The sequence below is a fragment of the Piliocolobus tephrosceles genome, chromosome 19 (genome assembly GCF_002776525.5).
Source record: "Piliocolobus tephrosceles isolate RC106 chromosome 19, ASM277652v3, whole genome shotgun sequence".
NCBI lineage: Eukaryota > Metazoa > Chordata > Mammalia > Primates > Cercopithecidae > Piliocolobus > Piliocolobus tephrosceles.
The window spans coordinates 34,125,547-34,140,709 of NC_045452.1; the positions used below are offsets into that span (position 1 = coordinate 34,125,547).

The 15,163-nt window shown below is 53.9% G+C and overlaps 1 protein-coding gene across 1 annotated transcript in view; it reads left to right on the top strand.

Moving 5' to 3' along the window:
* Window positions 1-1,644, top strand: part of POFUT2 (protein O-fucosyltransferase 2) — a 29,680-nt gene extending 28,036 nt beyond the window's left edge. The window contains exon 9 of the mRNA XM_023194500.1: window positions 1,389-1,644. Coding sequence (XP_023050268.1) covers window positions 1,389-1,467 — 79 coding nt within the window. The 3' untranslated portion in view covers window positions 1,468-1,644. The remainder of the gene's footprint in view (window positions 1-1,388) is intronic.
* Window positions 1,645-15,163: the final 13,519 nt, after the last annotated feature.

Below are 15,163 nucleotides of genomic sequence, written 5' to 3' on the forward strand. Positions count from 1 at the left end.
CTCAGCCTCCCGAGTAGCTGGGACTACAGGCGCCCGTCACCTCACCCGGCTAGTTTTTTGTATTTTTTTAGTAGAGATGGGGTTTCACCGTGTTAGCCAGGATGGTCTCAATCTCCTGACCTCGTGATCTGCCCGCCTTGGCCTCTCAAAGTGCTGGGATTACAGGCTTGAGCCACCGCGCCCGGCCAGTGCATATTTTAATACATAGCCCACAGGCCATTCTCTCACTTGTGGAGAAGCTGCACCCAGCTGTCCTCACGCTCAGCATGTTCCCGTGAGCACGCTCCCTTCCCAGGGCTCTGTGGACTTCCCATATGCTAAGACCCTTGTTTTGGAACCCAGTTCTTCTAATTAGTTCAGAGAAAACTTAGGGTGGTGTAGCAAAGGAACCCCAGTTTGGCCAAAGTAAAAAGGTCCGCTGCTCCAGATAAACGGGGCTGGAGTCCAGAGGCGGCACAGCTGTTACGAGGTTTAGACTCACGGAGTCCCATACTTAAGATATTAACACTCACCATTAGGAAAACTCCCAGTAAGCGGCGAAAACGCCTTCCAAGCTGAAAGCCTTTGCTGGCACCGAGGCAGCAACAGTCCCCAGATTCCCAAATGAAGGTATCAGCCTCAGCTGAAAGGAGGTGCCAGCCCCGAGGAAGGGGTGCGCGCGGGGGCCTCTTTGTTGTGGGGACCTCACCCAATTCCAGAGAAAGCCGCTCAAAGGAGAGATCTCGCTGGGCCCCGCTCCTGACGTCAGCCGTGTTCACGAAGAAAAGATTGACATGGAGGTGGAAGGAACGAGCATTTATTTGGGAAACAAAGATTGCAATTTGGATACAGAGTCGGGCAGTCCTGAGCACTGTCCTGGAAGCAAGCGCTGGCAAGGTTTTTATAGGGGGATCTGCAAAACGTTTTTGGAGACTGTTCATTGGCTGGGCAGAAATCCTTAACTGCAAACTCATTCTGATTGTTTTTGGTGAGGGTGCCCCCGTGCGATGCGTTCTGACAGTTTCTGGTGAGGGTGCTCCCCGTGGGATGCGTTCTGTTTCTGGTGAGGGTGCTCCCCGTGGGATGCGTTCTGACAGTTTCTGGTGAGGGTGCTCCCCGTGGGATGCGTTCTGTTTCTGGTGAGGGTGCTCCCCGTGGGATGCGTTCTGACTGTTTCTGGTGAGGGTGCTCCCCGTGGGATGCGTTCTGACTGTTTCTGGTGAGGGTGCTCCTGTGGGATACGTTCTGACTGTTTCTGGTGAGGGTGCCCCCGTGGGATGTGACTTCAGCTGTGTGTCCGAGTCTCTGGGCAGGTCCTGTGTACTGGTCATTAGCACGTATGAGCCCAGTTCCCCCGTAGCCACCCCGCTCACCTCAGAAAGCCTCAGTGACTTCCTTTTCTTCCTCAGTACAAGTGATGTCCGGCTGTGCACAATCGTCACGAGGCATTCGAGAAACCGGCCAGCACTGACGGGCGTTAATCATTAGTCCGGGCAGCTCAGGGCCCTCCAGCAGCTCCTCATTACCCGGAGGACCCACATCCTCGAACACAGCACGACCTCGCGGGAACAGGACCACCGGCCCTGTGTGCAGAAGGTGCTTTCGACACTTAGTTTTGCTGTGCAGCAACAGAATTAATAAATGATCTTTTACTTTTCTGCAAGAGGTAAATAAAAAATTGTTTCATTCTTCTTGGGGTGGGGTTGGGCCAGCTTTGGTCTATTGAGCCCAGGTTCTTGTCGGACCTGGCCATGCGGGCAGGGCGGGGCCAGCAGGTGGATGACCCGGGACCACAGGAGGGGTGGGCCTGGGAGGACCATGGAGAGGGCCCCCAGCGTGCGGCTGCCCCACCTGCCCAGCCTTTGCTGACTGCAAATCTCCCACCTGCTCCACGGCTCCCTTCCATCTGTGATGGCAGAAGGTTCTAGAGTCTCAGAGGAGGTCTTGTCATTGTTGCACATCTGGGTTCTTTCGGGACCAATTAAGGCTTTCCCACAGCTATTGAAACGCATTTAAGAAAGGCGTCCCATGCTGCCTGAGACAATGGCCCTGGAGGCTGCTCTGATACTGCGGGAAGCATGTGGGCAGCCTCGGCTGTTCCAGGTGGAGCTGTGCCCTCTGCAAACAGCCAGCTTGGCGGATCCTGCAGTTGCCCCACGTGCCCCCGCGGTTTCCCATGAGGACCTGCAGAGGCCGAGGATGGCCCCTGCGCCGGCCAGCATGAGGGTCTCATGGGCACTGTGGACTTGCGCTCCTTGGTTCTGGGCATGGCGCCCTCTCACCTGGACTATAAACTGCCCTCTGGCTGCAGTTTGGGGCTTGGAGGCAGGTTCCCACTCTACAAAGGTGTCAACACCAGCTGGCACGTGGGGGTGGGGCAGGGAGCTTTGCAGGCGTGAAAACATGGTCCCCGGATGGTGGTCCAGGGCCAAGACCCCCGGCTCCCCTGCCCACCAAGACCACAGCGGACATGAGGCTGTGTGAGCGAGGCTCCCGCGGGCTCTGCTGTCTGTGGCGGCCCAGAGGCATTCAGCAGGCTTCCCATGGCTGCTGGGGGGCTGCCGAACTGCCCCGGATGGAGGGGAGGTTCTAAGAGACGGGGGGTCGGGGAGAGAGTCCAGTGTCTCACTGTGGCGATGAGGCCCGGGAATGGCCGCAGCTGTGTCTCCCCAACTGTAGCTTCACGTTGCGGTGCTGTCGCTTTGAGGCTCCCGTCCGAGCTGCACCCCTGGCACACGCTGTCCCTGTCCAGGCCCCTGAGCCTGGCTGCACAGGCTCTGCTCCCACCCGGCAGGCAGCTGTGCAGGGCAGGGAGGGCATGTGCGGAATTGTCTTTGAAACTGGGCTTTGTCCCCTGCTCCTAGTGAGGAATGTGTCTGCAGGAATTATTTTCTTTGATAATCAGTCTGATGCTCTCAGAGCCCAGCCAGGCCTCCAGAGCGCTGTGCAGGGCAGATAACCTGAGCCCAGCCAGGCCTCCAGAGCGCTGTGCAGGGCAGATAACCTTTCCTAGAGCTGAAGGGGAAAGAAAACTGCAGCTTTGTGGTTTCATCACAGCTCCAGACTAAACGGTCACTGGCTTCCTGTGAAGCTGGAGCTTCTGCCAAGTTGGCCTGTCAGCCCGACCGTGCAGCGTTTGGGGGTCCCCCTGTCCCCGGGATGGTGAGGGACAAGGACTTATGCTCCAGGGTTTCTCCTACTTGGTGGTGGAGGAGGGTGAGGGTCAGATCTCGCAGCCACTGTCCCGACCTGGAGCCAGGACCTGGAGGGGGCCCCATGAGGACACGGTCAGGGCCTCCCTGGAGGGACAGGAGGCCGCCTGCACTCTGGCTGCCCGAGGCCCGCGCTCCCAGGCTGCCAAATGAGGCTGGGGTGCCAGGGAGGTGGAGTGGCTCCTGCAGCACCCAGTGGTGCGGCTACAGCACAGGACAGGCCCAGGCTTCAGGCTCCACAGCCCTTCCTTCAGTTCCTGAGCCCGGGGGCAGCTCTGGGCAGCAGCTGAACACCTGCTGTGCGCCACCGACCAGACTCCTCCCCGGCCAGAGTCAGGGCTGCAGGGAGCCTCTTGAGAGCAGGGGACAGCGTGGAGGGAGAGGGGGACGGGTCCAACCAGGGCGTCCAGGCCTAAGCAGCCCCCGACCCAGCAGAGCCACCATCAAGAATTACAGGTGCCCCCACCACAGGCTCTGATGTCCCCAGCCAAGCACAGGGTGAGGGGAGGCTCTGAGCCTGGTAGGACTGCCAGGCCCCCTGCTCCACCTCAGGGCAGCGCCCTGCAGACAGGACCTGCCACGCCTCTGTCCCTGCCATCTTTAGTCACGCCCCTCCATCCAGGCAGCGGGGACCACGTGAGATTCATCCTTCGTGCTGAGGGAGGGCCTCGCACCGAGGAGCTCTGCAAGCTCATGGGAGCCTCCACGGCTGCCCCTCCCGTGAGGCACCAGAACTGCCCCAGCTGCCCCAGGCAGCACTGAGCCCTTCCTCCCTGCAGCCCTGGACTCTGCCATTCTTGTGGGGTCAGGGTGACTTGGTGCTTCCCACCATCCGTGCCAGACCCCTCCACATGGCTCCCCCGGCACCAGGAGGCCTCCTGGGTCAGCACCTCTGGGTCCTGCCCACGAAGCTGTGTCACCTCCCAAGGCACCTGTCACTCACCCACCCCAGCACGTTTTCAGTCACAAGAGAACTAAAGCCTGACCCAAGCTGGCTGTGAAGTTCAATAGCACAGACAACTCCCACGCTCAAAGGCAGTGGGTGAGGTGACCTCAGGGCTTTGAAGTTCAATACCACAGACAACTCCCACCGCTCAAAAGGCAGTGGGTGAGGTGATCTCAGGCACAGCTGGATCCAGAGGCACGGGCAGCACTGCTGGGATCTGCTCTGGGTGTGTGCGGGCGGCACTGCTGGGATCCACTCCAGGCTCCTCTGCCATGGTGACAAGAGGGATGTCCCCACAGCAACAGCCGCATCCTCCCACTCCCACCCCCAAGCCTGGCAGGTGGAAGAGCCCAGCAGGAGTCACGCCTGACCCCAATCACGTGGCCCAGGGACGTGTGGCCACGGCTGCCACCTGTGGGTGGAGTTACCACCCGGGCAGGCAGGAGAGCTGGGCTGGGAGGCGGGGCCCTGGCCGGCTGTGGTCACACCTGCTCTCCTGAAGAAGGTGAGCATCGCGCCTTCAGCCCCACCAGGTGGGGGATCCCGGAAGCCCGTTCATGCCCTGCCCCAAGTACACTTGTGCAGTACATGCAATTTTGGAAACTTTGGGACAAAAGCCACGTCTTCCACCCTGTCTCCTTCCGAGATCAATTTAGTTGGTTTTTTTTTGAGACAAAGTCTCCTCTGTCACCCCGGCTGGAGTGCAGTGGTGCGATCTTGGCTCACTGCAAGCTCCGCCTCCCGGGTTCCCGCCATTCTCCTGCCTCAGCCTCCCGAGTAGCTGGGACTACAGGCGCCACCACCACGCCCGGCTAGTTTTTTGTATTTTTAGTAGAGACGGGGTTTCACCGTGTTCGCCAGGATGGTCTCAATCTCCTGACCTCGTGATCCGCCCGTCTCGGCCTCCCAAAGTGCTGGGATTACAGGCGTGAGCCACCGCGCCCGGCCTGATTTAGTTTTCATTCCACTCTCTCTGCTACTGTATCTCCTACAGTCAATGGAGCCTCCAAATTGGGGAAACAGCCTCCCCCATTCTCACCCGCCCCCTATCTGCCCAAACGCCGAGCAGATCCTCTCGGGAACTGGGTCCTATTGTCCCCAAACCAGAGCTCCTGGCCCTGTCCAGGAAACTCTTCTGTGTCTCTGTCTCTGTTTCATCTATGTGTGTCCCCCTTCTGCTCTGTTTGTCTCTGTGCCTCTCCCCTCAGTCACTGCCTGAGTCTCTCTCTGTCCCTGTCTCCCCATCGCTCCTTCTCTGCCTCTCTCTCTCCCCGTGTTTCTCTGTCTCTGCCTGTCTCTCCCTGTGTCTCCCTGTCTCTGTTTCTCCCCCATCTCTCCCTCTCTTTCTCCCTCTCTCTCCTGCACTCAGTGAAGAACACAGGCAGCACAAGAAGGGCCAACACACCCCAGCCCTGCCCGGGACCCACCCAAGCCCCCGGGGCTCCCTCTGCGTTCACAGGGTGGCCCTGCCTGCCCCCAGCTCCGGGCCACCAGGCTCCTCCCCGGCCTCCGTTCACCCTTCCCTGAGTTCCCTCGGCCGTCGACTCCTGTCTGCTTTGTGTTTCTGCTCGTGAGCAGCAGCAATTCTTCCCGCAATGCGGCCGAAGAGAAAGACATTGAATGAAACTAAACTTCGTCTCTTTGCTCGGCCTCCTGCTCACATCGTGCTGGTGCTGCGTCTCAACTCCCCGGCTGCGTCTGCTTTCTCAGGCAACGAGAAATTGCATTCATGCCTGAGAATCGCATTCACGGGGCTCCAGCCTCGTGCCTTGTCACTCACCTAAAGGCCCTGCCTCCTAACGCCAGCCCACTGGGGTGTAAGATTTCAACACGTGAATTCTGGGGGACACCGACACTCGGGCTGCAGCAGCCCCAAGGACTGTGGGCCCAGGAGGGTACAAGAAATCTTCACCAGATGTTCTGGGGAGGGAGGAAGGTACGTGGGGTGGGGAGGCTAGACAAAGGGCTGTGTGGGGCTGGGGTCCTGGGGGGCCAGGTGGGCACCGTGGGGCCCAGGAGTGGCGAGCAGCGCCTCCAGCACTCACCCCAACGTTCTCCACAGCCTGGGATGCTTCTTGGGACCCCACGACAGCAGGGAGAAGCTGGGCCCATAAAGCGCATTTTGCAAGTCGAACCCTGAGCCCAGCATGCCTGGAACCTTGACCCAGAGGAGCTGTGGAAGAAAATTGAATGAGTCGTTGTTTACACCATTAAGTTTGCGGGTGATTTGTTCCAAAGCAGCAGCTAACTGGGACACCTCAGGTTATAAAAATGAGCAGCAGAAACTGCTCAGGACCTCGGCGCCCAGCACCTCCTGCGGGATTCCAGCCGAGTCACTCATCCCCAGATCCACTTCCAGCGGCACATGAAGCCAGGCTCCCCGTGCACCGATCACCCTCCTGTTTTCAGAAGTGCTCACCCTGCTCCTGGCAGGAACACCCACTTCCTTCCTGCGAGTCTCCGGCCCCAGCCAGAGATCAGCACAGGCATCCAGCTGTCAGAGCAGGAGCCTGGAAGGGCAGGGAACAGGGGTGCTCAGCCACAGAAGCAAGACATGGCCCCAGGAGAGCAGAGTCATCAGCGACTCCGGGAGGACAAACTCTGCTGTGAGTCACTCAGGGCGGCTGTGAGAAAACACCACAGCGTGGGGCTTCAGCACAGACTCAGGGATTCTCCTGGAGGCTGGGTCCAAGGTCAAGGCAGGGGCAGGGCTGCTTCCTGAGATGCTCCTGGACTCACAGACACCGTCTCCTCCGTGTGTCCTCACGGGGCCATCCCTCCGCGTGTGTCTGTGTCCTCACCCCCCGCTCCCTTACAGGGATACCAGGCAGACTGGGTCCTGGTCACCCTGCTGACCTCCTTTGCCTTAAACATTCATCTATTAAGGTATTTGGGGCACTGCAAGGTTACGAATCGAAGGTGTACAATTTGACGACTTACGTATCGAAGGTGTACAATTTGATGACTTACGGCCTCCGTTTAACTCAATCACCTCTCTTAAGCCCCTATTTCCTTTTAAGACCTAAGTCACATTCTGAAGTTCTAGGGGTTAGAGCTTCAACATATGAATTTTGGGGGACACAGTTCAGCCCCAACACCCCTCCCACTGCACACACAGCTTCCACCTCAAGAAGAGGCTGGGGCAGGGCTGAGTCAGTTTAGGGCGGATTCGCTGTCCTGCTCCTCAAGGCGGAGGGCAGACCCCCCACCCTACCCGGCCTCCCAGCCCCCGGTGTGGCAAGCAAGGCACGTGTGAGGCAGAGCCTGGACCCGCACAGAGGAGTGTGAGGGAGGCCACGGCAGGTCCAGAGGGGACCCCAAAGGTGACAAAGGGAGATGTTTCCAGACCCCCCACTGCCGGGGCCATCTCCTCCCCGCACTCCAGCCTTCTGCGACCTGCGACGGAGTCTTCAGGGAGGCGCGGGGCAGGGAATTCAGTGACCCGGCCCTGAGAAGTGGGAAAGACAGGAGTGAATGGAGGGGTGCACATTTTGGGGGCGCCGTGGAGCCGTGCCTCTCTGCGGGACCATCCGTTCCAGACCCATCAGCCATCACAGCCACATCAGCTCCCCCACAAAGGCCGGGTACTGCGGGAATCGGCCTGTCACATCCGGGGCCTCTCGCCCCTATGGAAAGGCCTTTTCAGGGCACCCTAGAACTGCTTCCCGGCCCCGGGCTTGCTGCCCTCAGGGTGGCCATGTGAGTGGTATGGAGAATGGACAGCCCTGGGCCCACAGAAGGCTGCAAGGCCATCAGCCCCGTCCCCACCCGTCACTTTCTAGAAAGGTTTGCACGAACACGCATGGTTGCTGACTCCTGTGAAAGGCCACAATGCTACAGCACATGAGCTGGTCTGCAGAGAATGCCCCTCAGGAGAACGGGCACACGCCACCTGCACCAGGAGGCAGATGCCACAGTCTCCTGCGCCAGCACGTTGCCAGCAGCAGGCCCGGCCTTGGGATCTGCGTGAGTGGGGCCTGCCGCTGCCCTCCCAGATCCATCTCCTCAGGGAACACGGAGGATGAATAAACAGGCACATTAAGTGATCACAAGAACAGGGACAGTGAGACCACATCAAGGAAAGCTGTAGAACAAGTGACGTTCTGCATGCAGGGAGTGGGTGCACAGGCCCAGCGGAGGCTGGAGAGCAGAGAGAGAAGCTGAACAGGAAGGCTGGGCCACTATGTTGAGTCTTTCAAATGCCGGCCGCAATGCAGTTCTCTAATCCCGAGGAGATGGGCCAGGAACACCCCTTCCAGAACACAGCAGAAGAGATGGGGGAGGAGGCCTCCCAACAGAGAGCCTCTAAAACCCGAAAATGCCCAATAACATCACATTTGAAAATCTTTCTGGGGAGAAGGTAACTGGAATCCCAAAAGGCCTGAGGCCATGGAGAAGCATGAGTCCAGCTGGGTATAGCGCCATCTGTACAGATCCTGTTGATCTCTGCTGGCCAGGATCCTGAGTGTTAACGAGCCCCAGGCAAGCATAGGAGATGAAGCCCGGGGCCTGCATGAGCAAGAACCCAGAGCAGAAGCCCTGCAGGAAGCCAGGATCCCAGAAGAGGGACCCTCAAGAGTGAGCCAGGGAAACCCGCCAGTCACGGGGAAGTGGCAGGGACACTTGCTGCATGAGCCTCTGAAAAGAGGAGTAAATAAGAGAAAAAGTCTCAAGAATTTCTACCACTGGCCATCCTCAAGTGGGTTCAAGGTTCAAAGCAGCCACACCCACAAAATGTACTTCCAAGTGGGCTGCTCGGGTCCTGGCAAAGGCAAGCACAAAAGCCTCCACAGGGATCCACCCTCGGACGCCTGAGAGTCCACCCATGCGAATGTGATTTCACAACACACAGGCACCACACGCACCAGGAAGCCGGCCACCATGGGCAAGAGTCAGCAGAAACAACTAAACGTACAATCAGATTCATAACATTGCAAATAGCGGAATAATCCAAGGCAGAGTATACAGTAATGGTGGCTAATATGTTTACAGAAATAAGAGAGGGCACTGAAGTATGACAAAGGAACAAGATGTTATCAAAAATGAAATACCATTAGAAATTAAAATATGATCATTGAAATTAGAAACATGAACAGCAAATTCGACACTCTTAAAAGATAATTCATGGGCCGGGCGTGGTGGCTCAAGCCTGTAATCCCAGCACTTTGGGAGGCCAAGACGGGCGGATCACGAGGTCAGGAGATCGAGACCATCCTGGCTAACACGGTGAAACCCCGTCTCTACTAAAAAATACAAAAACTAGCCGGGTGAGGTGGCGGCGCCTGTAGTCCCAGCTACTCGGGAGGCTGAGGCAGGAGAATGACGTAAACCTGGGAGGCGGAGCTTGCAGTGAGCTGAGATCTGGCCACTGCACTCCAGCCTGGGCGACAGAGCGAGACTCCGTCTCAAAAAAAAAAAAAAAAGATAATTCATGAACTGAATGATAAATCTGATGTTACACAGAATGCAGCCAAGAAGGCTAAAGAGATAGAAGATCGAAGAAATATGAAAGGACACAGAAGAGAGAATGTACAGATGTACAGGCTTCATCTTTATGTAAAGAGTATTCTAGAAAGAGACAGTAAAGAGTGCAGGACAGGTCACGTTCAAGGAGATGTCAGGTGAGGATTTTCCAGACATAAATCCTCACATTCAGAAAGCCCAATGAATCCCAACAGGTTCAATCAAAAGAAACCCACATTTGGAGAGTGATGGTGAACCTGCAGATAAACAAAGACAGAGGATGTTGAGTCCCAGGAGAGAAAAGGCAGATGACACATAAAAGAGCAGCAACAAGGCTGAGAGCCAACTCCTTACAACACCGGGTGCCGGGAGGCGCCACAATATCTCAGAGCACTTGGGGAGAATACTGTCAATCTAGACTTACGTTTATCCGCAAAACTATCTTTCAAAAATAAGAGGAAAATACAGATTACTTCCAGACAAAGAAAAACCAACACGGTTTGCCATAAACACATCTCAGTAAAGGACCTTTGAAGATGAAAAATAATCCCAGAAGGAAAGTTTAAGACACAAAAAGAGATACCGAAGCAAGGGAACATAAACATAAATAAAGTTAAACTCACCATGTTAATTAATAATCACAACACAACTAACAGCAATATCCCTGCTTGCTGGGGTGAGAAAAACAAGGTACAGCAAACTACCTTGAGTAGTCTGAGAGCAAACTATCTGAGTTTCAGAAACTCTGGATGTTTAAGAAGAATGAAAAAAGACTGAAGATACTGAACAGCTTTAGACTTTTTTTTTTTAAGAGATGGGGTCTCACTCTGTTGCCCAGGCTGCAGTGCAGTGGCACGATCATAGCTCCCCATAGCCTGGAATTCCTGGGCCCAAGCAATCCTGCCACCTCAGCCTCCTGAGTAGCTAGGACTACAGGTGCCTGCCACCACACTCAGCTAGGTTTTTCTTTCCCCCTCCATATTTTGTAGAGACAGGGTCTCACTATGTTGCCCAAGCTGGTCTCGAATTCCTGGCTTCAAGTGATCCCCTCACCACAGTCGCCCAAAGTGCTGGGATTACAAGTGTGAGGCATTGCTCCTGCTACTTCAGACTCTTAAAGTTTTCAGATTCCCCACCAAACCAATAGGAAGAGAGTATAATTCTCACAGTAGAGTGAAGGAGTGAAAGTGGGATAAGCAGAAAGAATCAATCAACCAAGAGAAAGGGTAAGAAAGGAGAAAAAAACAACAAAAGGATAAATTAGAAAACACAAAATAGAGAGGTATAAACAATCCAAATATATCAGACATCACAATAAATCTGAAGAGATACAACTTCTGATCAAAGGCACAATTATGAGATTGGATTTTTGGAAGGTGAGTTATGTGCTGCTTATGGGAGGCTCACTGCACAGCCACTGCCGGGGTGATGAACAGGTGGGCGGGTCCTGCCCTACTGCGGATTGTGTGGTTCAACTCAGCATGGGGACTTGAGGATTTTTCAGGCAGGGGCTCTTCATGGCCTCCACAGTGAAGGAGACAATGAAAGTTATCACATAACTCCGGGCGCGGTGCTTCGATTGTTACAAACCGAAAGGACTGAAACAACAGTGTCTGAGGGTGATGACTGGGTCCTCTGCTTGGAGCCTCACCAGGCCAACGGCAAGGCGATGCCCGGGCTGGGGTCTTGCCTGAGGGTGCCGGGGAGGCGGCAGCAACCAGGTTCCCTAAGGTTGTTGGCAGAAGCCACCTCCTTCTACGCCAGCAGCAGCAGCAGCAGCCAGTCTCCCTCATGCTTCGAGTCCCTGCCTCCCCCTGCTGCCCCTCTCTCCTGCTGTCAGGGACTCACACCGCCGAGAAGATCCAGGCTCCTCTACTTTAAGATCAGCTGATTAGGAATCTTAATGACATTGGCACAAGCAATGCAGCATCTTCACGGGCGATCTCACTTCTGGGATGGCGTTCACCAAGGCTGGAATTCTGCCGCCCACACCTAGGAACAGAGCTGCTGGCCCTCCCTCTCAGGTTTCCTGAGGGACAGAGCTGCAGACCTGAGCAGAGGTCAGATTCAATTCCAGAAAGGGAGCTTTATTAACCCTTTATTCACAGAGATCAATGAACCAATGGGGTTTTGGGTTCTAAATATGCAGAAAAATATCATTTCCAAGTATAGTTCCTCTTCTTTTATCACCAAACTGCCCTCTCCTGCATTTATTGTGACAATGGGAGTTAGGTTGAGTCAGGAAGCAAAGGCTGCAGGCGGTGGCGCAGGTGTGCCCCGCACTGGAGGACAGTTTTGTCCTTCTCTCTTTTGCAGGTGTTCATCTGTACCAAGAGGAAAAGTGCCTCCTAAGACCTCACTGTCAGGCGTCCTTAATCAATCGATTTTCTGATATTCATCAATAGCTCATTGATCAGTAGCATAGAATCCTAACACAATTGGATTTGGCAGGACAGCATCAGAGTGAGCACCGGCTCTGGCTTCAGCCCCACGGACGTGAATTCACGCTCAGCCCTAGCCCCTGTGTGATTTGGAGCTATTTGCTTCTCTAACCCCAGTTTCTAAAACTATAAAATAAAACAGGGCTATTGCGTGGGCTGTCACACAGATTATGTGTGAAAATTCATGTTAAATGCTTACTATGGAGCCAGGAACATTAAGAAAGAGTTCAATAGATGTCAGCTACTGAGTATTATTACTAAAAATAACACACCTGCTGAAATTACAGCTTTTTAAATAAGTCAACTATGGTAAAAATAAGTATCGGGCTGATGAGTGATGTTTTCTGCGCGGCGTCATACAGATTTTCTTTCTTTCTTTTATAAGATCAATAACTTGTTTGCATTAGGGGTGTGGTTTTAGTTTACAAACTTCTGGACAGCCTGAAACTCCCGATGCTCTTGAACCCCCTTAAACACAACCCTTTTGCAAACAATCCTTTAAACATTCTTGTGAGTTTTGGTAACACAGAGTCTGTGCTGTGATCCAGTAATCCTACTCCTGGGGATGCAGCTTAAGAACAAGAATTTCACCTGAAACAAAACCACCACGAAGATGTTCACTATGGCATCACTTAAACGAAAAAACAAGTATTTGACTAAATGTGCAATAATGGAGATATTTTAGTAAATTACTGTACCTCTCCTAAATACACAACTAGGCAATATTGAAAAGTACAATAAAGTTAGGAGGTATGTAGAAAGGTATCTGACTTGAAGTGAAAGGGAGAATACTAAAATAACACAAGTAACACTTTCTTTTTTTTTTTTTTTGAGACCGAGTTTTGCTCTTGTTGCCCAGGCTGGAGTGCAATGGTGCAATCTCGGCTCACTGCAACCTCCGCCTCCTGGGTTCAAGCGATTCTCTTGCCTCAGCCTCCCGAGTAGCTGGGATTACAGGCATGCACCACCACGCCCGGCTAATTTTGTATTTTTAGTAGAGACGGGGTTTCTCCATGTTGGTCAGGCTGGTCTTGAACTCTCGACCTCAGGTGATCCGCCCGCCTCGGCCTTCCAAAGCACTGGGATTGCAGGTGTGAACCACTGCGCCCGGCCACAAATAACACTTTGATAACCATTTGATGACTCCATGGAATGCAAGGCGTGTGCAAACCTACACCAGTGTCACGTGGGTGGGCTACAGAGGCCTGCCTTATATTTAGGCTTATCTTTACTATTTCTGGTTGCTTGTTTCAAGAAATTTAAAGAGTACTTTCTGATGATTACATTGCCATTGGCATCTGTCGTGATGTATCCATGAGATAAGACTGTCCTGAGCACTGAGTGGTTGGGCTGGAGACCCCCTCTAAAGCCATACACAGTTAGGACTCGCTGCGCATGACCCCAAGGTTCATCCGCAGATGTGTGTGGGCACAAGGTGCCTCCCCCATGCTCCCAGCAGGTCCCTCGACCCTCTTCTCTCCACATGGAACAGAAGACAGCTCCGGAAAGGTGAACTGGCAATGTCTGCCTTAAAAAAAGCAGGAAGGCAAAAAACAAAACAAACAAAAACAAAACAAAACAAAATGCTGTCAAGCCCCATGGCATCACAGAATTAACTTTCCGGGCGGAGAGAAGTCAGCTGGGGCCGGCTGAGGCTGTCCTCTCCACCCCATTACCCTCACCATTAACGGGGAGGATTCGGACTCAACTGCACATCCAAAGTTTCTGTAAATAACCCATTTCTGTTTGAAGCAGATTCCCCTGCCATTAATTCAGGGAGGGTTCACAGCATGCTGCAGTTACTTTGCTTTGTGAGTTAATGTCCCATAAGCTCAAACTTGTCACCAGGCTAGACACAGAGGACGTTTACCTCGCCCTCTCGACTGACTGTCCTAAAACACCTGCTCCTGTGGGCGCTGGTAGCTGTTAAGGGTCATTGGGTTGGGGGGCTGAGGGGGTGCTGTTTGCCCCATTTTTCTCCCCCGTCTGCCCTTCCCACACCCTCTTATGGCCACACTAGAAGGTCACACTGCTCTTGGCAAGTACTGCTTGGCTACCACTGGTTATTCAGGGCCCCAGGGCTCTTTAGTCAATAAGTGATGAATCCTACCAGGACAAGGGCCCTTCCTTTCAGGGCAACAGTTCCCTTCTGGCCCCGTGTGTGTCTAAAAATGTCAACAGGGACCAAGGACCTGGACTAGGGGCTTTAGGACTCCGCTTGCTGACCTATTCTACTATGGCTGAGCTGGTATCCAAGTTGCAAGACAAAGTCTTCTTTATTCTGTCCTCAGGCAGAAGAAAGGAGTCTCACCCGGAGCTACGAACTTCACTGTCTGGGGTTGGCGAGGGGTGACACAAGCATTCCCTGGGCTGCCCCAGCGAAATGTCTCAATGGGTCTCGTGCACCTCAGATACACTGGCTCCAAGCTCAGCATAGCACCAGGACTTTCCCAGGAATTGCAGTCCTGGTGGGCTAGACTGCCTTGCAAGTTTATTGAGGACCCCAGAACACTTTAACCCATGGTACCAGGGCTTGCTGGAACTCAAGGTTCCAACCACCAGGATGGATGATTCTCCTCTGGCTAGGGCTGGTCTAATGCTCTCTCCATGGACACTGGGTGAGTTCTACCCTGTGTTGCTTTCCACTGTGACAAGGCGGCAATGAGTTCCAACACAAACTCCCACAATCATTACACTCTCCCTCCCGAGGAACACAACTTCTCTCTCCACACCATGTAGCCACTGGCAAAGATGGGGGAGAGGTGGTGTAGGTGATCCAAGACTGTCTTTCCTACCTTCTTTAATGTCTCTTTCTTAATATGATGCTAAAATCAGATACTTTGATCACTCACCTGACTTTTGGTTCTTAAGAACGTGCTTTTTTGTGTGTGGACAGTTGTTCAATTTAGTATTTTTGCAGGGGGTATGATGGCTCAAGGCTTCCATGTGGCCATCTTGCTGCCAAGCATTTTATTTTAATTAATTTTGCTGAGATACCGTTTATTACCAAAAAGTAAATAAATAACCAGAACAAAAGTCTGTACTCCTAGGTCGGTAGGGCGTCCCTGGGTCTGGGGTGGAGTCTTCTCAGTGATCTACCTCTCCCCCAAAGAATAGGGGCT